The 23,325-nt window shown below is 44.0% G+C and overlaps 1 protein-coding gene across 1 annotated transcript in view; it reads left to right on the top strand.

Moving 5' to 3' along the window:
* The first annotated feature begins 600 nt into the window (after positions 1–600).
* Mipep (mitochondrial intermediate peptidase) overlaps positions 601–23,325 on the top strand; it is a 134,670-nt gene continuing 111,945 nt past the window's right edge. Inside the window, exons 1-7 of the mRNA XM_059273530.1 lie at positions 601–911; positions 3,980–4,153; positions 7,194–7,282; positions 11,598–11,684; positions 17,792–17,855; positions 22,050–22,232; positions 22,734–22,890. Coding sequence (XP_059129513.1) covers positions 711–911; positions 3,980–4,153; positions 7,194–7,282; positions 11,598–11,684; positions 17,792–17,855; positions 22,050–22,232; positions 22,734–22,890 — 955 coding nt within the window. The 5' untranslated portion in view covers positions 601–710. The remainder of the gene's footprint in view (positions 912–3,979; positions 4,154–7,193; positions 7,283–11,597; positions 11,685–17,791; positions 17,856–22,049; positions 22,233–22,733; positions 22,891–23,325) is intronic.

Below are 23,325 nucleotides of genomic sequence, written 5' to 3'. Positions count from 1 at the left end.
AAACACCTTTCATCAACTGCTATTCTGTCTGCGATGCTTGAGATTTCTCCGAGGCTACGTGATGCGCTTCATATTTTTCCTGCCTTTTAATTTTTTCCTGCCTTTTCCACTGGCAAGAGACAACAAACCTGATCAAGACCTTATAGACTGTATCATCTCAAGACCCCTAGACGGTATCAATAGTTTCAAAAGCCAAAATAAATGAAGATTCTCTATAGTCAATTCACGTGGTTACACACAACCATAGCTGACATGCATGCGCGCAAATGTAGGTGTGATTTCGATCTCTTTTGGAGCAGACAGGTTCCTTGGATTCCGACTGCATGTGGCTTCTCCTGGATCCTTCCACGCGCTGTCACTGGGTCTCCTCTGAGAAGGCATCAAGAACTCATGTGAGTTCTCACATTCATTCCTGGCACCTGTTAAGAATTCCAACTCCCAACAAGACTTCCTGCGCCCCAGGAACACAGCGAGGGAAAAGGCAAACTCGGGACGTTTCTTCCTCCAGACACACGAGGGCGCTACGGAACTCCGGTCGCTCAGAAGGCGTCGAGGCGACGCTCTTGCTGGAGAGTCAACGGTGCTCAAGTCCAGGCCTGCGCCGGGCGCCCACAGGGCAGCGCGAGCGTCACGTGCCGCGGCGTGGGCCGCTGCCTTGGAAACGCGGGGCGCGCGCTTCCTGAACTTGAAGGAGCCGGGGGCCCGGGAGGATGCTGCTGGCGGACGGGATGCGGTACGCCCGCAGGCTGTGTGGCCTGGGAGCCGGAGCGGCTCTGCGGGGACCCGCAGGCCGCAGCGGCCTGCGCAGCTGGGGTCGCGCCCGGGGAGTCAGCACCAGCTGGTCGCCGGTGGGCGCCGCCTTCAACGTCAAGCCCCAGGGCCGCCTGTGGGACCTGCTGGGAGAGCGCCGGGTGAGCGAGCGTGCCGTGGGTCTGGGCAGCGCGGCCGCTGCCTCTTGCTCAAAGGGGACTGTGCCAGGATAAGTGCGCACCAGGGTCCCACTGGCTTCCTACTCAGCCCTTCCCCTACTCAAGTTCGCTTTTTTTCCTTCTGGCTTCAAGAGTTCACACTTGGCTTTGTAACGACACTCTTCCGTCGAAAACTCCATCACACCTTCACTGTCCATTTCGAGCTTCTATGAAACAACCTGTTTCACCGGGCCTGGTGGTTCTGTTTGTAAGACTCTCCTGATGGGTAAAGGCAAGAGGGTTCAAAGGGCAGTCCTTTTGGCTCCAAACCGAGTTTGAGACTAGCCTGAGTTACATAAGGACCTGCATTTCAATAAAATAAAATAAAATGAAATAAAAAGCAACAACAGAACCCCATCGAGAAAAGTTAGACTTCCCAGCGTGCCTTGGAGTTGATGGCTTAACTAGACAGAATTGCTTGGCTCTTTCCACCCTGCCTGTGGTGGTGTTGGACACTTGAAAATGAATGAGGGAAAGGCAGGGGAGATTGGGAATGGTTTGCCCAATGAATCCTTTTATTTTGCGTTTGCCTTTAAGGTTAAGGGTTGTTTTGGCCTTTTAGCTTTTCGCTGTGGGGCAGCTTTCTCTAAAGACGAATCTGCGATGTAGTTGCATTGCATTTCATGGTGTGAGCATCTCCGTGTTTAGCTTTGTCTATTTGAAAGTTCTTTCTATATAAAATTTCCTCCAAGACCCATAAGGGTAGATGATGCTGGTATTAACGGAATCGGTGGTAGAACTGCCTATTAGTACCGACCAGGAAGATAGGAAAAGGAAGCTTGGTTTTGAGTGGATGAGATATAACTGATTCCAGCCATATTTTTTAAAAATTTATTGTGTGTGCATGCAGATGTGAATGAGTGCAAGTATGGCCAGGTGCAGGCCAGAGGGCAATTTTTAGGGGTCTGTTGCCTTTTACTTTGTGGAGGCAGGGTCTCTTGTTTTTGCTAATGGACTATATACTACAGGTTATCTTACCCTCTTCAATCTGGTCCTTGGGCTTCTGGGTATTTTCTTGTTTCTATCTTGGAGTAGGAGTGCTGGGATTATAGTTGCATGCCACAAAAATTCAGCTTTAAAGTTACTTATTTTCTATGTGTTTTGCCCAAATGTATGTAAATGCACCACATGTGTGCAGTGCCACCCATGCGCATATGGAGGCAAGAAGAGGGTGTTCGATCCCCTGCAACTGAAGTTATAGACAGTTTGCAAACTGCCATGTGGATGCTGAGAATAGAACCCAGGTCCTCTGCAAGAGCAGTGAGTACTCTTAACCACTGAGCCATCTCTCCAGTCCTTCCTCCCACATTGTGTTTTAATTATATTTTTTGTTTGTGTGTATAGGTGCCTGTATGTGTGTGGAGTTCAGGGACAACTTTGAGGAGTCGGTTCTCTCCTTCAACCATGTAGGTTTCAGGCTTGGAGGCAAGCATTTTTTCCCATCGAGCCATCTAGATGGCCTCTGAATCACTTTCTTACATGGGTTGGGGGGATTGGACTCAGGTCCTCAGCTTGCAAATTGAGTGCTTTTACCCACTGAACCAACCCTCCCAGCCCCCTTGGCATAGGTGTTTTTTTTGTTGTTGTTGGTTTTTTTTTTTTTTTTTTTTTTTTTCATGGATAAGTACAGGAGGTTTCAAGTTGGGGAATTAAAAAAATATTTTTATTACATTATTCTCCACCCTCCGTGTGTGTGTGTGTGTGTGTGTGTGTGTGTGTGTGTGTGTGTGTGCGCGCGCGCATGTATTCATGTGCATACACATGAGTATGCCATATGAACATATGGAGGTCATAGGACTTACAGGCGTAGGCTCTTTCCTTGTATCATGTGTTTCTGGGGCAACAAAATTATGACTTTAGCCTTGGCTGTCATGTTTGGTGACAATGGCCTTTATCCACTGAACCGTTTGTTTGGTTTGGTTTTTTGAGGTGAGGGTCTTGCTTGTATATCCCTGGCTGTCCTAGAGTTTGTCAAGTGCCAGAGTTCAGTTGTGTGTCCTTATACCCCAAACGTTTTCTCTTAAAGCATATTTCTGGGTGGCTGTGGTAGCACCCACATATAATCTTAGCATTTTGGGTGCTTAGACAGGAGGAACTGAGGTTCCAGGCTTCTGTCACAGAAAGCAAAAAGAACTTTAAAGCACATTTCCTTATCTGTAAAGGGAGAATGTACTGCTTGTTAGAGAACTGTGTGATTTAGATGAGAGAACCTTTGTAAAGTACATGGCACACTTTGGCATATGTCATTAAATGTCAGCTTTCTCCTGCTTTCCTGGAGGGCTCTCGGATTCGTGCTTGAACTGCTTTAAAAAGACTTTTTTAAATGGTTGTTCCCGTTAGATTAGTGATTTTTTTTTCTTTATTAAAATACTGAAATGCCTTAGTTTTAGCCAGTGACTAGGGTTAGTATGTGGAGTCTGCTTGTGCATCGACTGGCCTCTGTTTTGTAGTTGGGAACAGGTTGGTGTTATGGGTGGAGACTCGCTCTGTGAGAGGCCTGGTCCTGGGCACTCCACACATGCTTGCTGCCTTAGTTTGTTTCCATGCTGTCTGTCAGAGGTGTGCCGCCAGCCTCGACATACCTGCTGAGAAAACTAAAGCCTGGGAGGAATGATATGCGACCAAGGCTGTAAGTGGATTATGGTTATCATTAACATCTGTTACGTGCTCTCTGCAGGCCAGGCACTGTTGTAAGTTTTGTTAAACCTTTGAATCTTCATATAATCCTCCCAGCTGTTTTCTCATGGAGCCTCAGTACTGACAGCTGGACCTATACCATTTGCTTCTTTTTGAAAAAGAAGGAAGGCTTGAAGAAAACATAAAATTTCAGACATGTTGTAGTGTAGTTCTGTGTAGTGTAACAGAGAAAGAGTGACACTATTCCCATTGCACAGATGTGGGTAGTCTGGATATACCAACTAAAATCAGGGCTTCATGCAAAAGTAGTTCTAGGGAAAAAAACAAAACTGTACTTTTGGCTATAAATTGGAAATGTTGTTTTGGACTTTTAGGGTCTTTTTGGAGTTCCTGAGCTCAGCAGCCCCGAAGGATTCCATGTGGCCCAGAAGGAGGCCTTGAGGAAGACGGAGCAGCTGGTGGAGCGAGCATGTTCCACACCCCCAGGGCCGCAGACAGTCCTCATCTTTGACGAGCTCTCGGATTGCCTGTGCAGAGTGGCTGACTTGGTGAGACTTAGAAGCACAAACAGGGGTGTGTGTGAGTGCAGGCACATGCATGCCACTGATGCATGGGTGAGTGCAGGCACATGCATGCCACTGATGCATGGATGAAGGGCAGGCACATGCATGCCACTGATGCATGGGTGAAGGGCAGAGGACAACTCACGAATCTGTCCTTTCTTGCCACCTTGTAAGGAGAATCCATGGCTGAAACTTAGGTCACCAGGCCTGTAAGCCAGACCTCCTACTTGCTGAGTCATCTTGCCAGAAAAGGGCCCAAACTTGATTACTGGTATCAGTGAAGGTGATTTGTGGCACATAGAGTCCAAAATAGGATTTTTCAGAATCTGATGTAGTTCTGACCTATGTGGAATTTCCCTCAATGTTCATTTAGTGTTGAGGTTGCCGAGTACAAAACATTGTCCTCATCACCAGGATGAGTTAAAAACCATCAGCTTTGCCCAAGTTAGACCATGTCCTGGAGTTCATTGGTTTTTAGAAGAGTTAGGTAGTGCCTCAGTGGTATCTCATCTGGATTAACTGATTTAATCCCTCTGCCTATCTTCATCTACCTCACTTTGGCAGCCACACATGTCTGTCTGTCTGTCTTTCTTTCTCTCTCTGTATATGTGTATGTATGTAGGTAGGGTCTCACTGTGTCACCTAAGCTGTCCTAGAACTCACTATGTGGTTCAAGCTAGCCTTAACACATTCAGTCCCCCTAGCCTTCCAAGTGCTGGGTCTGTAGTGCCTGGCACAGTCCATGATCCACTTGGACAGTCGCTCAGTTCTGTCTTTCTAGAATGTCTAGGATCAGATATGCATTTGAGACCAGCTTGTTCATTTCCATTATGCAGACTATTTTTTTCCTCTCATGCCCTTGAGTTGATTGAACAATAACAAATTTCACATGATAATTCATTCACTCTGGTATCCCTAGATTTATAGGGAATTAGTGAAACTGTTTTGTTGTAAAGGGTTTTCCCCGGCGTGATGTTTGGACCCCAGCTTTCACTGGGTCTTTGTGCTGTTCATGGGACCTGCTTCCTCAGTGGTGGAGACATCATGGACATGCCCTGCCCAGGAGGTCCTGTGCTTTGCCATCTTCCTGTGTCATCAGTGGGCATGTCTGTGCGTGGGCGTGTCTCACAGTCCACAGTCTACTTTGACAACCACTCTAGTCTGAGACCCTGATTTGTTGTCTTAGTCTGCATCCTAGTTAGGCCGTGGTCGAGAATTTTCCCCACTTTGTTTATTTTGCTCTTCGTGTCTTATGTTTTGAGCTTTAAAACTAGTAATGAAGTATAACATGTAAAAACCGCTTTCTAGCCAGGTGCAGTCTTACATGCCCAAATGCCGGCACTTGGGAACCTGAGGCAGGCAGATCGTGAGATTGAGGTCACCCTGGGCCACATAGTGAAATACTGTCTCACAACAACAGCCAACTATAAAAAGAAACCCAAACAAATTATAATGTAATTTATATGTATAATTCTCTGGGTAAATAATTCCAAGAATGTCTTTTCTTTTTTAATTTTTAAGGTATTTCCTGCCTCTATGATCAGTACCATTGTAAGGCAAGAATTTCATAAACTGTCAGGAAATGGACATTTTGTTTTGTTTTCTTTTTCTCATGTAGTTTTTATGAAATAGGAATATTTTCTTTGTTACCTTTACAAATAAGCTTTTATGCTAATCGGGCTTCATTGATGGAGCAGTCAGCAAGGTTGAAGTATTTTTCCCACTAGCACGAGGACCCGACTTGCTCTCCAGCACCGTGTGAGGAGCCAGTGTGGTGATCACACCCGCAGCCCCAGCACTAGGGAGGTAGAGACAGGAGGATTGATTGCTCCAGGCTCAGTGAGAGACACTGTCTCTAAAGCGAGCTAGAGAAGAACTGAGGAAAAGATCTGCTATGGACTTTTGGCTGCAGTGTACATGCACAAATCCAGGAACATTCACACACACACAACCATGCTAATGTTTGGACTTTTCACATCGTAACTTCTGTAGCATGTGGAAGGGCAATTTGTAAAATAAATTGTACATGCTACACAGCTCATTTTTTGGGTGCCTTATAATGTACCAAGTGTGCCAAACTAGGGATTTAAATGCTTTTGCATTGAATGTTATTTGATAATAAAATTAGGAAATTTTACCTTGTGATGGTTTTTGTTTGTCTTTTTAAGACAAAGTTTCACTATTTAGTGAAAGCTGGCCTGGAACTTTGATCCTTCTGCCTGGCCTCCTGAGTGCTGGGATTACGGGTATGTTCCACCATGCCTGACTCCCTTAGGTTGGCTTTATTTCATGGTTAGCCATAGTCATTCTTCATACGTCGAGAATAAAGAAGATGTGGAGTTTTTCATAGTTTCCCTGCATTTTCTTACTCACCTGTTGGTTCTTTTGCAGTGTGCTGCAATTAACATGAATGCTTGCTTTATATGATTTCCTATGGTTGGTTTTGTTTTTTTTAAAATCCTTGATTAAATTATCCTGTTGCCATAGCAGAAACAGAATGGTTGTATACTGTTCTAGATGAGGACCAGGAATTCATATTTCCCGCTTATAAAAGGCCCATAAAGAGAATGTGCCTCTCACCCCCAGCCTAGGATGTTATAGTTTTGAAATTAGGTGTCATTCTAAAAATGTGCCCCTAAGTGGCTCTCTGGTGCTGGGTCAGCATGGGAATGCCACACTGCAGTTTGAGTTCCGAAGTTTTAAAATGTTCAAGACCAAGGTCTGTTTACTGGAATTGTAGGATAGAAAGGATTTGCTGGTTATTCATCTGAAGGTGAAAAACTTATAAAATGAAGTTCATGAAAATATTTGCTCTGGAATGAAACAAACTTGGTTCCAAGGAACTACAGAGTTCACAAACATCTAGAAAGAACTGAAAGAATCTGCTTTGCCTCAGTGGAGGCAAATCCAGTGAGGAAATTCATGGGTTGAGCCGAGCGGCACATCTGGCTTTGTTTGTACCCTCCCTCGGTCTTCGACTCCAGTTCCATCAACATCCTTTTGGTTTTGTCTTTTCCCTTGTTAGGCAGACTTTGTGAAGATCGGACACCCTGAGCCCGCCTTCAGAGAGGCTGCGGAAGAGGCCTGCAGGAGCATCGGCACCATGGTGGAAAAGTATGTTTCCTCCACTCCATGTGGCGTTGTGTATGCGCTTGTCACTCCTAGGGCGGGTGGGAGGGGGTGTGTGTGATCTAGCAGCCCAGGAAGGTGGGGTGGGAGAGCTGGGTCAGGTCCCCTTTCAGCACTGCCGCTGCGGTTATTCACCTGTCCTCTCTCTTCCTTTGTCTGTAATTGGATAATTGAGTCGACTTTTAGGGCTGCTGTGTGTGAAAATGAAAGGAGGTAAAGGTGAGGTGCTGAGAAGGTGTCAGGCACACAGGGGCACATGGTAATATTTGTCATCATTATTGTTGGTGGTAACAGTGCTGGTTGGTTTATGTAGAGAACTTCAATTGAGGAATTGCCTTCTATCAATAATAATGATGACAAATATTACCATATGTCCCTGTGTGCTGGCATGGTCCTTTGCTGGCCCTGGGAGAGCTGGCTCTTCCCCTCACTGGCTACTACAGTAGAAGAGCTGGTCCTGCCCGTCATGGGAGAGATGGCCCCACCCCTCACTACAGGTGTAGAAAAGCTGGTCCTGGTGGCATGGATGGAGAAGAGCTGGCTCTGCCCCTTGCCTGAGGAGGGTGGTCTGGACTGACCAAAACAGCTACCACCCAGACCCACACACATCCAGGGCTTTGAGTTGGCCCATCCCAGCATCTACCCCATCTGCTGGAGCATGTGAAGAGACTGGTTCTGCAGGGTCTCTATGACTCGGCACAACAGCAGGATATCTGAGAGGAGTTTCGATGAGGGTCAAGTATTGATGGTGTACCAGAAGCCAGAGGCCTTGAACCAGACCAATAACTCATTGCATCGAACATTTGCAAGTAAAGCTGAGTGGACCAAAAGGTATACCATGTGACACACCATGGCTCCCAGTACCACTGAGACCAGTGAAGAGATGTTAGAGAGGCGGGAAAGGAGGAGGAGAAGTGTTTTATTCTTTGATTTTGTTTTGTTTTTAATTAATATTTTTTTAAATTTTCTTTTGTGGGGGATGCTACAGGGGTGAGGGGCAAGTATGGAGGGACTGGGAAATGAGTGGGATTGGGGTGCATGACGGAAATTCCCAAAGAATCAATAAAAAGGTTATGTTTTAAGAAAAAAGAAAACAAGCTGTATAAGCCATGGGGTGTGAGCAGCACTCCTCCATGGATTCTGTTTCAGTTCCTGCCTCCAGTTTCCTACCTTGGTATCCCACAATGGATTATGACATGGGACACGTAAGCCAAATAACCCCTTTCCTCCCCAAGCTGCTCTTGACTGTGGTCTTTTCTTTCTTTTTTTTTTTTTTAAAGATTTATTTATTTATTATGTATACACTGTCCAGAAGAGGGCGCCAGATCTCATTACAGATGGTTGTGAGCCACCATGTGGTTGCTGGGAATTGAACTCAGGACCTTTGGAAGAGCAGCCACCTTAACCTCTGAGCCACCTCTCCGGCCTGACTGTGGTCTTTTCACAGCAATAGAAGGCTAACTAGGGCAGTCAGTAAGGGCTTCTGAGTGTCTTTGGGGCTCCTGGAGTCCAGTGTGAGCCGCTTGCTGTTGCATACATGACTGGGCCACAGGGTGGGGAGCCAGAATATGTATTTACATGAAGTAGCTGTATAGACTGTTGAGTAGGGATCAGGAATGTCTCAACACTCTCTGAGAGAGCTAAGGAAGGCTGTAGGAGGAGGCCACCAGGAAACAAATTACTCTAAAGTGGTTTGGGACTAATCTGAAGTGTTTTAAAGCCTTTTATGAATGATCCAAAGAGATTGCTAAAGTCACTGTGGACAGTGCTATGTTTGAAGCATAGTGTGTGACTAAGTCAGATAGCATTTGAGGCTGGGGAGAGTGTCAGGGCTCGCCAAGCCTGAGTTTATGATGGGAAAAGAGGAGCCAGGCAACACCAGGAGACGATTTTAGAAACCAGAAGTTGGAGGTGGCCTCCCTAGTTGGACAGACTTTCTGGAAGACCCTATATCTTAGGAGGTATGGCTGTCCTCTCTCTCGTTGAGTAATGTTGTCCACTCCGGCACAGTAAACGTTACATTTATAGTCATCGATGTGTGCTGTGAGGATAAACCAGTCCCTGACAAACCTGGCCACTTGATCCTGTGCTGCGAGAAGGACTGGAACAAGGGACTCTGTGGAGAATACTGCTTTCTATTAGGGGCAGTGCAGGAAAGAAGGCAGCATGGCCAGGCCACCTGTCTGGGATGCCGGGATGGCTGTGTCCCGCTGAATTTAGACACAGATGTTTTAAGCACAAGCACTCTTAGTTTTGCGGGAGACCAAGAGATCCATGCTTGGTGGTGAAGCTGTATAGTGTGACTGTAATCTTTACCTCTCCACAGAGAGTGGTTCAGTCTGTTGAAAAAGGTCCTAAAATAGCTTTGTTTGTTTCTGGTTTTGTTTTTCAAGACAGGGTTTCTCTATGTAGCCCTGGCTGTTAATGAAACTCGCTCTGTAGACCAGGCTAGTCCTGAACTTACAGAGATCCGCCTGCCTCTGCCTCCTGAGTGCTGAGATTAAAGGTGTGTGCCACCACTGCCCGGCTCTAAAAGAGCTTTTATCACCTTGCCCGGAGTTTTGCTTCCTGTTTTCTCCCAAGTACTGACTGTGACTCATTTTCCCCTTTGGTCTAACTGAAGCCCAGCTAACTTCTTCAGTCTCCCAGGCTAACCTCGGATATACAGGGGAACTGACTTATTTTCTGGGAGTGGAGAAAGGTTTTAATTGGTGCAGTTGATAATGAATGGCAAATGTAAACTATAGACTTGATCTCAGGATCTTCCCTCTAAGCACTGTGGGAGATGTCCATACACTTCAGCAGGGGCCATGGTGCAGATATTTCTGAACTGGTGCCCTTTATGTCCACAGGCCAGTAGGATGTAGGTGCCGGCTTTCCCCCTGACACCTGGGAGCTGTGCCAGAGAATTAAGTGATGAGATGAGTGTTCCTGCTGAGCATCTTTTGATTGACAGTAGCTGCCTTGGTCCCCTTAACATTTGGGAGGGTCCATGGGAGGGGTGGCAAAAGAAACCCTCCATTCACAAGACTCTTGAGTTCTTTAATTATGAATGGCCCGGTGAACTAGCCCATCCTTGAGTTCCCAGGTAAGAATGGTAGACTGGATGGTGTGAGAGATATTACCCCTCCCCCAGGATCCACTATGTGGGAGTGTATTCCAGTCTAGGACTGGTCCTAAGGCTGGCCTTGAGGGTGACAGGGCCTTGGGCACCTAGGGAGAGGACAGTGGTACTCCAGGTTGGACTGACATTGGTGTATGGGTCATGGCTCTTTGCTCCCAGTTTCTGCCTAGAGCAGGTGGCTGCACTGGTTTGTTAGTGAGGAATGTACTTATGGTCTAATTCAGTCCTTATGGCAGCCTAAGATTATAGTGCCACAGCTGACCAACTGCATGGGAGTCTGGCTGCACCTTGTGTCCTGAGCTGTCCTGTCCAGGGTGGGCCTGCTCCTCTCATCCACATAAGCACAGCTAGCCTGAGTTCCAGGGTGCTGAGCTGAGGTCCTAAGGAAACCTTGCTGTTGGCTCAGCCTTCCTTCCCTCCTTACATCTTTTTACTTATTAAAAACAGAGAAGCTGGGGCTGGAGAGATGGATGGCTCAGAGGTTAAGAGCACTGATTGCTGGCTGCTCTTCCACATGTCTTGAGTTCAATTCCCATGGCGTAGATGGTAGCTCACAACCATCTAGAATGAGATCTGGTGCCCTCTTCTGGCGAGTAGGCATACATGCAGACAATACTATATAAATAAATAAATTAAAACAAAACAAAACAAAACAAAAAACCAGAGAAGCTGCCTGCACAATGCTAACGGGAAACGATCTTCATGACCAAAGCCATCACCCCTGCCTCTTTCCTGTCCTTCCTGCTCCAGCTGCCTACCCAGTTTAAATTTACCTTCACCAGGGTGGTTAGGACCTTTGACATTTTCTTAATGGATTGCCTTTTCCTATACTGACCAGTTTCTAAGTATGGCTATTGTTTCTGATTCAAAAGAAGATACAAAAAATTACTCCCCGGTTTTGGGATCTGGACATGTGTATTTAACCATCTAATGACTTTCTCTTTTTGGTTTTTCGAGACAGGGTTTCTCTGTCGCTTTGTGCCTTTCCTGGAACTCACTCTGTAGCCCAGGCTGGCTTCAAACTCATGGAGATCTGCCTGGCTCTGCCTCCCGAGTGCTGGGATTAAAGGCATGCGCCACCACCACCTGGCTACCTTTCTCTTGATGTAGAGTAAAATTTTTAAAAATTAAAAAAAAAATTAGAACATCACATGTTTTCATTCATGATCTTTCTAGGTTGAATACGAATGTGGAATTGTATCAGAGTCTGCAGAAATTACTAGATGATAAGAAGCTTATGGATTCCCTTGATGCAGAAACCAGGTACTCACCATTCATTCATTTCCTTATGACTGACTGCAGGCCAGGCTAGAGAGCCCTCTGGCTCTCTGGGTTGGAATGTTCTTCTCTCAGTACCTGAGGCTCCTGCACTTTCTCGGAGACTTGGCCACACTACCTTTTCTCTTTACACTGTGTCTGTCTGGCTCCATCCTCTTACCCATAGTCACCACCAACATCTTATTTGTTACCTTGGTAATTTGTTTCCATCTCTCTGCCTCACTGGCTGAGCTCTATAAGGCTGTTTCTCAGCCTGTTTTATTCATTGCTGCAAGATGAATGACCAGTGGTAGCCTCCTGTTAAATTGCTCATAATCACACCATCTCTATGCTTATAGTTCCATAATAGCACCATCAGGAGATATCAGCAAGTTGATTTATTTGCTGGGTGGCTCTCCAGATCCTTAAAATGATGAGCTCTGGCTCGTTAGAGTACAATCATTCATTATAATTAGAGGCCCAGTGCTAACTCAGCACACAGGAGGACCTTAGAACCTTGTTTCTTTGCTGAAATTTTTCTATAGGATAAATTTAGCACCAGTGGGAGCCCAGTGGGTAAAAGTGTCTGCCGGTAAGCCCAATGATCTGAGTTCAATCCCTGGGGTCCACATGGTGGGAGGAAAAACTGACTCCTGGAGGTTGTTCTCTGATCTCCCTACTCATGCCATGGCAGGTGTGTATACACACACACACACACACACACACACACACACACACACACACACACGTAGATGTAACCAACTGTCTTATTAAATAAGAAACACAGAGCCGATTCAGAGAAGAAAGCCAAGAGGTCAGAGCTAAGAGCCTTACCCTTCCTGCTTCAGCCAAGAGAGCTCTCCGAAAAGGGCCCTACTTCCTGTGTGTATGTCTTTATATAGTCTAGATGTTCTGCCTTCTCATTGGTTGTAAACCCAAACACGTGACTGCCTCGTCACTGCCTGTATGTACAGCCCTCCAGGTCCTCTATGGTATTGAGATTAAAGGCGTGCGCCGCCACGCACTTGCTATGGCTCTAATAGCTCTGACCCCCAGGCAACTTTATTTATTAACATACAATTAAAATCACATTTCAGTACAAGTAAAATACCACCACACACACACACACACACACACACACACACACACACACACACACACACGGATATACACATGGATACATATACACTGATACGCATTCATGCATGCATATGCTTATGGCTGCTTTTGTATTTTATCACAGCAACAGAAAAAAAAAATTAACACTCTCAGAGAACAAGTATTTCTGGGAATACTGACCTAGAAGCATAGAAAGCCTCATCATTTATTTGCCTATGATATTGGTGTATAAATAGAAATTAATTATTTTCTTCACCTATTTATCCTCTTTTTGTTTATGAGATACTTATATTCTTTACCTGCCTCATTTCCCTCTTCCTGCTTCCGTCTCCTTGTCTCTCTGCATATATGGCTTGTCACCCCAGCTAAAGCTTTATTCCACGGAGCTCAGTTGGGAATGGGACCTTGCTTCAGTTCAGATATGAGTTCCAGGCATTGTGCACACTGTGGGATGAGTGCTGGGACTTAACCTCATCCGCCAGCAGGTGTGCAGGGACCTGGTCTTGTTTCTCCCCATTGCTTCGGAAGCTCAGGATCTTAGTGGAGCTAGCTGTGTCATCTGGGTAGGTGTTTGATTGTAATATTAGGCTTGGATTTTATTGTCTTCATTAGCAAAGCTAGTTAAGCTTCAGTGTGTCTGCATCATCCCAGATGAGTACTCACTTCACACTAGTTTACTATAACAATATAAAGTATTGTCTGTAGCTTATTTAGGACCTGGCTTTAAGAAATGGCGTTTTTAATGTTGACTGTGTACAAATTATAGTTGGCTAGCAGATCATCTTATACACAAAGAACTTGTGGATACATTCCATATTTCTAGGTGTTTCTAGAAATGCCAATAAGAGCTTTTGAAGAACAAAGTGAAACATCCATTGGGAAGAATAAGCGGGGTGAAAACAGTGGTCCAGAAAGGAGAGCTTTCAGTGTGGGATAAAACTGGGATTTGAAATAATAGCAAATGAAACATTGTGATACTTGGATATCATTGAGAGTGTTGTTAGGCATCCTGCAGAAACTGCATCTTAGACCATCATTGAGAGAAAGTCACAGTAGCAGGAATGTGAGGGAACTGATCCTGTGACATCTGTAAGGAACAGAGAGCAAAGAATGAATGCATGCATGCTGGTGCCCAGCTCGCTTTCTCCAGGGTTGCACAGTTTAGGATCTCCTGCTTAGGGATTGGTACCACCCATAGTGAGCAAGTCTTCCACCTCAGTAACATAATTAAGATAATCCCCTCACAGACGTGCCCACAGACCCATCTAATTCAGACAACCCCTTGTTGTGACTACCTTCTCAGGTGTCAAGATTGTGTCAGTTGTTGACAGGTTGTGTCAAGTTGACAATTGAAACTAACCATCACAACTCCACCCCTTGTCTGTGAGCTAAGGAGGAAAGAAACTAAGAAATGAGCTATTCAAAATTTTGTCAGAAGGGTCCCATAGGTCTATATTGTTTGGGAATCTATTACATTATTTCTTCCCTTCTTTGAAATTTAGTGGCTTCGATTCTTTAACAAATCCATCCATAAAGAGATCTCCTTTTTACTTCAGGTTTTCTCTGTTGTATGTGTGTAAATATCATGACAACACATTCTCTAAACAGTATAAAAAGGCCCTGTTACATGAACACGTTATAGCATCCCTTTGGACAGACTCTGGAGACAGTATGCAGAACCTGAATGCACACATGCAGCCTCTAGGAAGCATGAACACGTTATAGCATCCCTTTGGACAGACTCTGGAGGCAGTATGCAGAACCTGAATGCACACATGCAGCCTCTAGGAAGCATGAACAGGTTATAGCATCCCTTTGGACAGATTCTGGAGACAGTATGCAGAACCTGAATGCACACATGCAGCCTCTAGGAAGCATGAACACGTTATAGCATCCCTTCGGACAGACTCTGGAGACAGTATGCAGAACCTGAATGCACACGTGCAGCCTCTAGGAGGCATGAACACGTTATAGCATCCCTTCGGACAGACTCTGGAGACAGTATGCAGAACCTGAATGCACACATGCAGCCTCTAGGAAGCATGAAGAGTGACCGAAGTGGCTTCATGGCTCTCCTGTGTCTACGAAGCTTTTCTGTTGGGCTTAGAGTGATTGTGAAGCTGTAAAGAAGACTCCAGACTAGGCTTGAAAAACTCTGATGAAGTAACAAAAGGTCTTGAACCAGACTTTTCAAGCATACATATAAAAATCCTGTATTTGGAAGTGCTTTATACTTAAGTTGGACTATTCTGTTAGATAATGGAGGAATGGAGAAATTGCAGATGTAGTTATAACTTCTCAGTATGTGGTAGATGAGTCATTTCACATCAGTGGGGAAAACCTGGTTTTTAGCAAATGATGCTGGGCCAGTGGCCTTTCTTGGAAAAGAGAATTGTTTAATCAAAGATTGAATATTTTTTAAAAGTTACACGTGGTATTTTAGGATTATAATCCCAAATACTCAGGAGGCTAAGGCAGGAGGACCAAGCTCAAGGGCTCTCTCAGCTGCAGTGAGTTCAAGGCCAACCTTGATAACTTGTAAGACCCTATCACAAAATAAAAAGTAAAACAATTGCAACAACAAAACCAGGCCTGGTCAATAGTGAGTTGTTGCTTAGTGTGCGCAAGCTCTAAATACAGGCCCTAGCCCAGTCAATCAGCCATCTCTAGCAATAGTTTTTAAAAAATCATAAAAGCATGGTCTCTTGGGATGTGGAAGGTCTTTCTTGACATGATACCAGAACAAAAGATTGATTTGATTATGTAAGAATTACAGACTTTTATGGCCAAACTCTTCCATGTAGAAAGTCTGAACACACAAATGAGACACATTAGTTACAGACAAAGGGTTAGTACATTTACCATGTTAAGAGACCTTATACATTACTTGGAAAATAGAGAGAGAGAGTATATGCAGAAATGGGGACAGAATTTGTTTTTGTGAAAGTCTCATTTCACAAGATAAGGAAAAGGAACAGATGTCCATTAAATCTACACTGCTAGTTGTAGTTAAATACTGGGCTTGTGGTAGTTGGCTCTAGATGTGGCTCTAGAATTAGACTCCAGGGCTGGCTCTTGACGTCATAGTTTGCTGAGCCCTAGTTCCCTCCGTAAAAAGGATTACAACTAAATGGCATTTAGATGAGGTAATTCATGTAAGGTGTTTTGTTCAGTCTGTACTCCCAGATTGGATGCGCTACCATTAAAAAGTGGAATAAGGCAGAGAACACCCAGTGGTCAACACAGATGAAACAACATAGGAATGGTTGTTAGTGATTTGGAATAATGGATTAATTAACCCTAATTAACTACAAACTTGTAGGGAGGACCTTTAGAGAATGTATATTGATATACGAATACTTTTCGATTAGTTTAATTTCTTGGAATTTATCTTAAGAAAACAAAGGTAAAGAAATGCATATAAATTTTTGTTTTTTGATATTTTTTTGTTTGGTTGGATTTTGAGATAGGGTCTCAGGTACTCATGCTGGCCTTGAACTGCTTACGCCTGCCTCTGCTCAAGTGTGGGATTATAGGTATGCACCACCATGCCCAGCTGCATGTAAGTTTTTAAAAATTACATCAGTTAGAAGAATGGAGAAAATAGAAACTATTTGATCTGTACAACAGAACCTAACCCAAACATGAAAGTTGTATTTTTTTCATGGATGGAATTATCAGAGAATGTATTGATTTAAAAGTTATAGTTTTGAAGAATATTTAATTATAAGAAGATATTCAGTGTTTGTGATATAATAGTCTGAGAAAAAAATCAACTCCGTAACTTTTTACAGTAAAGCAATACCATGACATATTTTTGCTTAAAACACCTTTGATTAAGAAGAGAGTTCTGTGTTTTTACTGTGTTAGGAAAGGGAAATGGTGTGAGGTGGATAACAAGACCAGTTAGGGCTCCTTTGAAGCATTCTGCATTGTTTAAGAAAGCATATCGGTGACTGAATTGTTAGTGGGATCTGTTTACTTATTTATTTTGAGACAGGCACTAGAACTCCTTGTTAGTCCAGTATGGCTCCAACTTGTAATCTCCCTGTCATTCTTTCCCAAGTCCTGGAGCTACAGGCTTCCCAGATACTCTCAAGGCCCCTGAAGTTTTAGAATTTTAGATCTTGGGCTGAGTACAGCTCACTGCTAGAGAACCAGCCTGGTATATGCAAGGCCCTGGGTGTGAACCCAGAACCATGGGGAAAATGGTTAGAATAATGTTAATTCTGTTCATTCAGTGAGCTGGGTGTGGTGGTGCTCGCCCATGATCTCAGCACTCAGGAGGCTGAGGCAGGAGGATCACAAGTTTGAAGCTAGCTTGGGCTTTCTAGCAAGATCCTACCTTATAAAACAAAAACAGCAATAAATTACTAAGTAAAATTGTATTATAGAGTAATTGGGAAAATAAATATATTCATTTTGAGAAGTCATAGCCAGAAGAATATATCAAATACTCCATTAGTCTACCACTAGAAACAGAAGCAATTTCAAACAAACAGACAAACAAACAACTGTGTCGTTGATAGGAAAGTTGTTAATTGGCCTCAAGCCTGAAGGCAGACTACAAAGAGCCCAAGTTCTCCTCTCTGGCACAGCATGAGAGAGGTGCTGGCCAGCCGCACCAGCTGGAAGGAAGACAGAAAATGCATGCAGGGGTCTTGAGAAGCTGTCCAAGTGTGAACTGGTCCTGTTTCCAGTTACTCGGGCTTGGATGGAGCTGAAATAATTATGATGTTAGCTTTCCCAGCTAACATGTAATAAGTTCTTACATAATAAGTTAGTAGGAACTCTCTGTCAACTGGGATTGTACCTATTTCTGAGATGTTAAGCTCCTTGTTTCAGATAAATAAACAAATTGTGGGTATGCTTATCACCTATGTGTGTTGCTGTAGTTTTTATAGTAAATTTCAGAAGTCCTGATTTGAACATGAAGACTGATTTTTGTTTGTAAGTTTAATGAACTTCTGTAACTTGTGCTCCCTTTATTTTAGGCGAGTGGCTGAACTATTTATGTTTGATTTTGAAATCAGTGGAATCCATCTAGATGAAGAAAAGGTAAATACTTTTCTTTTCAAAATATGCTTTTAAATTTATTTGTCATATGTGTGTGGGTTGACCTGTATTTATGTATGTGCACCATGTGCATGGCCTTGGAGATCAGAAGGGGCTTTCAGAAGCCCCTGGCACTGCAGTTACAGGTGGTTGTGAACTACCATGTAGGTGCTGGGAACCAATCCCTGCTCCTCTGCAAGAGAAACCAGTGCTCTTAACCTTTGAACCATCTCTCTATCCTCATCTTTTCTTTCTTGAAACAGGAGCTGTTTAGCCTCAGCTGGCCTGGAACTTGCTGTGTAGACTAGGCTGGCCTCAAACTCACTCTGCCTCACACTTATTTATTTATTCATTCATTCATCTATCCATCTATTTATTTATTTACTTATCCATCCATCTATTTATTTATTTATTTATTTATTTATTTATTTATTTATTTATTTATTTATTTATTTATTTATTTATTTTGAGGTCAGTCTTTTGTAGCCCAGGTTAGCTTTGATCTTGCTATGTAGTTGTGTATGAACTTGAACTTCTGATCTTTCACCAGGCTTAGTGCTGGAGATTGAACTCAGGGCCTCATATGTGCCAGGGCAAGCACTCTACTAGCTGAGCTCAATCCTCAGCTCTTTTTTCTGTTTTGTTTTGTTTTTTGAGACAGGGTTTCTCTGTGTAGCATTGCACCTTTCCTGGAACTCACTCTGTAGTCCAGGCTGGCCTCGAACTTACAGAGATCCACCTGCCTCTGGAGTGCTGGAATTAAAGTTGTGCCCTACAACCGCCCGGTCTTTTTTCTTTTTTTGAAGACAGGGTTATGTGTTGACCAAGTTGGCCTTGAGCTTGCCGTTTATCCAAGGCTGCCTTGAATTCCTGACCTTCCTGTCTTCACCTCCTGCTAGGATTACAGGCATGTGTCACCAGACCAGGCTTTCAGCTGTTTTGACCAGTATTGTTACTAACATTTAGTTGCGAGAGCCCTTGTGTATTGCTTGACTGGGTAAACTCTTAGGACTTTTTTCACTTGTGGTAAAATTCTTCTGTAGGTGGTATCTACATGTAGTGCTCTCTGGAAGCTGGCCCGTCACCCCTGATAATCCAGAATGAAGCAATAACACAGCTAGAGTGTTAGGTATCATGGAATGAGGCTGAGATGGAGAGTAAAGGGGCTGTTAACAGAGGTGTCTTGGGTTAGCACTGTTTGTGCCTGGTGGGTCCACACACTTGCTATGACAGCAGCGGCGTTGTGTGACCTACAGGGTTCACTCTGGCTGGAGGGCCTGGCACATTGTCTGCACCTCTTGTTTTATAGATGTAGAAGCAAAGGAACTTGCTTAGGATCTCAGCTTTAGTGCCAGGAGTTCTTACACTGGCTGCTGCTGTCCTCAGAATATGATGCTCTGCCAGGCTGAGTCCCTGGTGTGGGTAGCAGCTCAGTGTTGGGGTAGAGGAGTGACTGGATGCCATCACAAGTGCCCCCCCCCCCATGACCTCATCTGCTCGCCAACTGTCTAATTATTATTAGTTTTTAAAGAAAGCTCTGTCCATCCTAATAAATGCAGTGAATTCAAAGCCATTTATCTAGGAACAGAAGTTGATTTATCAGGATGTCTTGGGAAGTAAGTGGCATTCTTGACCATGTGCAACCAGACTTCCGTGCCTGAGACTTCTCCATCTGGATCAACCAACTGCAGATTAAAAATATTCAGGAAAAAATGTGCCTGCATTGAGCTGAGAGAAGACTTTTCTGAACAATACCTTTTGTGCTCTCACCTGATCTTTACGTTGGTTTATGTTTCCTAGTGATTGAGAGATTTTCTAAAGTTGGTGGAAGGAGGTGCAGAGGTTCCATGCAGATGGACTGACCATGTGTGGATATTGCTGTCTGAGGTTGGGGTGCATTGGCACCAGTCAATACCAATGCCAGATCAGATAAATAGGTCTTCATCTTTCTGTCTGTCTCTCCTCTCTCTTAATTTTGTTTTTTTGAGACACTGTATCCATTTTGTAGCCCAGACTGGCCTTGAACTTGTGATGATCCTCTTGCTTCAGCCTCATGAGTGCTGGGATCACTTGTGTGAGCTGGTTTTGAACTCCTGGGATCAAGCACTTCTCCTGCTTTAGTTTCCCCTGAGTAGCGACAGGGAGTGTTTCTAGTAGTTTTAAAGGTGTTTAGAGTCCTGATCCTTGCACCATGGATGGTTTTGGAATGATGAAATGATAAGCCCAGATCACTGGAGTCAGAAAGTTAACTATTTTATTTTTCCAGAGGTTTTAACACTAAATAAAATTTGGAGGATGACTAATTTTATTACAGTGTGCTTTATTTTTTTCATGAAACTTTAGGAAACATTTTAGAGCTATAATTTTTAGATGGTGTTCATCATTTTTGTTATTCCACTGATTACCACTAGGTGGCAATACATTGCTACAAGAGAAGTCTGGACTAAAAAGACGTTGGAGGTGCTGGAAACCAATATTTCCTAGTAAAGTTTGGCTTTTCTATATTGAAAACTTTAGGTTATTATTTTATATTTACTTTTTTTGAGACAGGAGCCTTGTTATATAACCAGGGCTGGGATTAAACTTGCAGTGTGGTTCAGACTGACTTTGAACATTCAAAATACCTGTCTCAGCATTTCCCAGTGCTGGGATTATTTATGTGTATCACCATACCTGGCTTATTTATATTTTTCAGCATTCTTTTTTTGAGACAGAATCTCATCCCAGAGTGGCATGGAATCACTATGTTGCTGAGGCTGACATTGAACTTCTAATCTGCCTGTGTCCATTTTCTATGTACTGGAATTGCACACATCCAGTTTGTACAGTGCTGAGGACCAAGTTCAGGGTTTTGTGCATGGTAGACAAGCACTCAGCTGAACTACATCACCCTAGTCCTTCTCAGCTTCTTGTCAAATACATCTTACATATGTGTCTGAAAAAACTAGTGTTGCTTAATAATTTTTAAACACAGGCTATAAGATTACCTGAAGCCCACCACAAGCCATTTGGAAGCCTGACTTGTTCTTCCCGATGAATAACTGAACGTACACACCTAGTTCTCTACTGGACCTCAGAGATTACATGGGGTATAGTTTGTATTTGTGGTGCATGCTGGGAAAGAGTCTCAGGAGGTAGAGTGCTTGCGTAGCATGCATGGGCCCTGGGTTCAGTCCTCAGCACTGCATCAAACAAGTATGACTGTGTACAGCCTGTAATCCCATCATGCAGTGGGACTGGGATCTGAGGATAGAGGGAGCAGGAGGGTCCGAAGCTTAAGGTCATCCTCTGCTATAGAGCCAGCCTGGGCTGCATGAGACTGTCTCAAAAAAAAATTTTTTTTTTTGAGGTGACTTTTTTGACTACGGACTTCCAGAAACTCCTTCTCCGTGGAGATTATGCTCTGGAGGTGTGATTGCAAGCTAATGCTTACATGCCAGTGCCAGCACCAGCCTCATTGTACTTGACTGTGAGGAACTGGTCCATGAACCACACACGTGGGACATAGTGTAGAGTACAGTTCTGCCCCACAGGCCTCTGCCTCTTCTTTCCTTCCTTTTTTCCTTCCTTTCTCCTTTTCCCTTCATTCCTTCCTTCCTCCCTCCCTCCCTCCCTCCCTCCCTCCTTTCCTCCCCCTCTCTCCTCCCCTCCCTCCCCTCCCCTCCCTCCCTCCTTCCTTCTCTCCTTCCTCTATTTATTTATTCATACTATTTTTGAGGCAGGATCTGAATGACCCTGAGTTCTCCTGCCATAGCGTCCTGAATCTAGCTTAGCAACTACATGCCCTGTACCCCACTTGAGTCTGCTGTTAAGGGCTTTGTTGCTCTCATTCTGTAGGATTGTGTGTGAACCAGAGCCTCTGAACTGAACCTCCTGGGTGTTCACTACTGGTTTGTGCAGAACTGTGCTTCTCATTCCCCTCCCCCTTTGGCTTTTAGTCTAGTCTTGTAAGATTCAACATCTTTGTAAGCTACTCTTCAAATACTTAATTTGTCTTACTCAGAAATACTATAAAAGTGCCACCAAACAGGTATAGGGAGCCCCCTTGTTGACTGACTTAATGAAGGTTTTGGGGGACAGGATTACACTCAAGTGTTCTACATCAGCAGTTCAGATGTTGATTTCCCACCGCTGTAGACTTGTCTATTGTGAAATGCTAATTTATATTGCTTTGAAATACCTTTCTCCCACTTGTAGCGCAGAAGAGCAGTGGACCTCAATGTTAAGATCCTGGATTTGAGCAGTACTTTTCTTATGGGAACCAACTTTCCCAACAAGATACAGAAGCATCTCTTACCAGAACACATTCAGCACCACTTTGCCCGTGATGGGAGTTATGCAGTCATTGATGGTCTACATGCAGAAGCCTCAGATGACTTGGTAGGAGCTCTCCATTGCTTGGTGTTCAGCTCCCCTCTGAACACCGATGGATGTGTATTACTGCTGTTTTAACCCCCAAATCATTACTAACATGGTATTGTAGCCTTAAAGATCCTGTTGCATTACCAAGCTCTGAATATTTAATTTGTAGCACAGTTAATTCCACAAATGCTTTGAGTAAGGAAGATAGTTAAATTCATGTCTCTCAAGGACTTCGTTTTTGGAGTCACTAGTCATTGACTTTTAAGGTCACATTGTTACTTTGAGTGCATGAAATGCTGTTTGGCATAGAGACAGAGGCATTGGCAAATTGACCTCCCAGAGCCCTGTCCCATGTACAGTGTGTCCCGTCAAGCGCTGTAGACCCGGTGGGCTCTTCTTGGGAAGCCATGGCTAGCTGTGGGCAGTGAGAGCATTGGCCTGGGTGGTTTGCGGAGGATTTAGAGCCACGACGTTAGATCTTTGACTTCCTCTTCTTTCTCTCTCACCCTCTAACTACAGGTTCGGGAAGCTGCTTATAAAATTTTCCTTTATCCCAATGCTGGTCAGTTGAAATGCTTAGAAGAATTGCTGAGCAGCAGAGATCTTCTGGCAAACTTAGTAGGTTATTCTACATTTTCCCACAGAGCCCTCCAGGGAACCATAGCTCAGACTCCAGGTAAGTCTGTTTCTCCATCTTCTAAGAACAAAGAGGACTTTGAGGAAACAGCATTTCTAGTGAGTGGGTGGGTGGATTGACAGTGCTGGAGAGCCGCCCCAGAGGACTGTGCTCCCAGCCCAGAACTTCCGATTTTAAATACCTATTAAAAAAAAAAAGACATTTGCCTTATAGTCCAGCCTATCTTTGAACTCAGGATCTTCTTGCATGAGCTTCCTGGATGCTGGGATTATAGCATGAGCTACCATGTCCAATAGGGTCTTGTTTTTAATATATTTAGAGAGCTATTTGTTGATACTTTTGGTATCTTTTAATAGAAGAGTTAGTAATTTGACCTATATTGTTTGTATGTGCTGAGAGCAAGTCAAATCTAAGTTTTCACTTGTTATTAATTTAAATTAATTTCATTCTAACTCAGCCCAGTGTCCCCTGATG

The sequence above is a fragment of the Peromyscus eremicus genome, chromosome 9, assembly GCF_949786415.1.
Source record: "Peromyscus eremicus chromosome 9, PerEre_H2_v1, whole genome shotgun sequence".
Taxonomy (NCBI): Eukaryota; Metazoa; Chordata; class Mammalia; order Rodentia; family Cricetidae; genus Peromyscus; species Peromyscus eremicus.
This window is presented reverse-complemented; position numbering and strand designations above follow the sequence as displayed.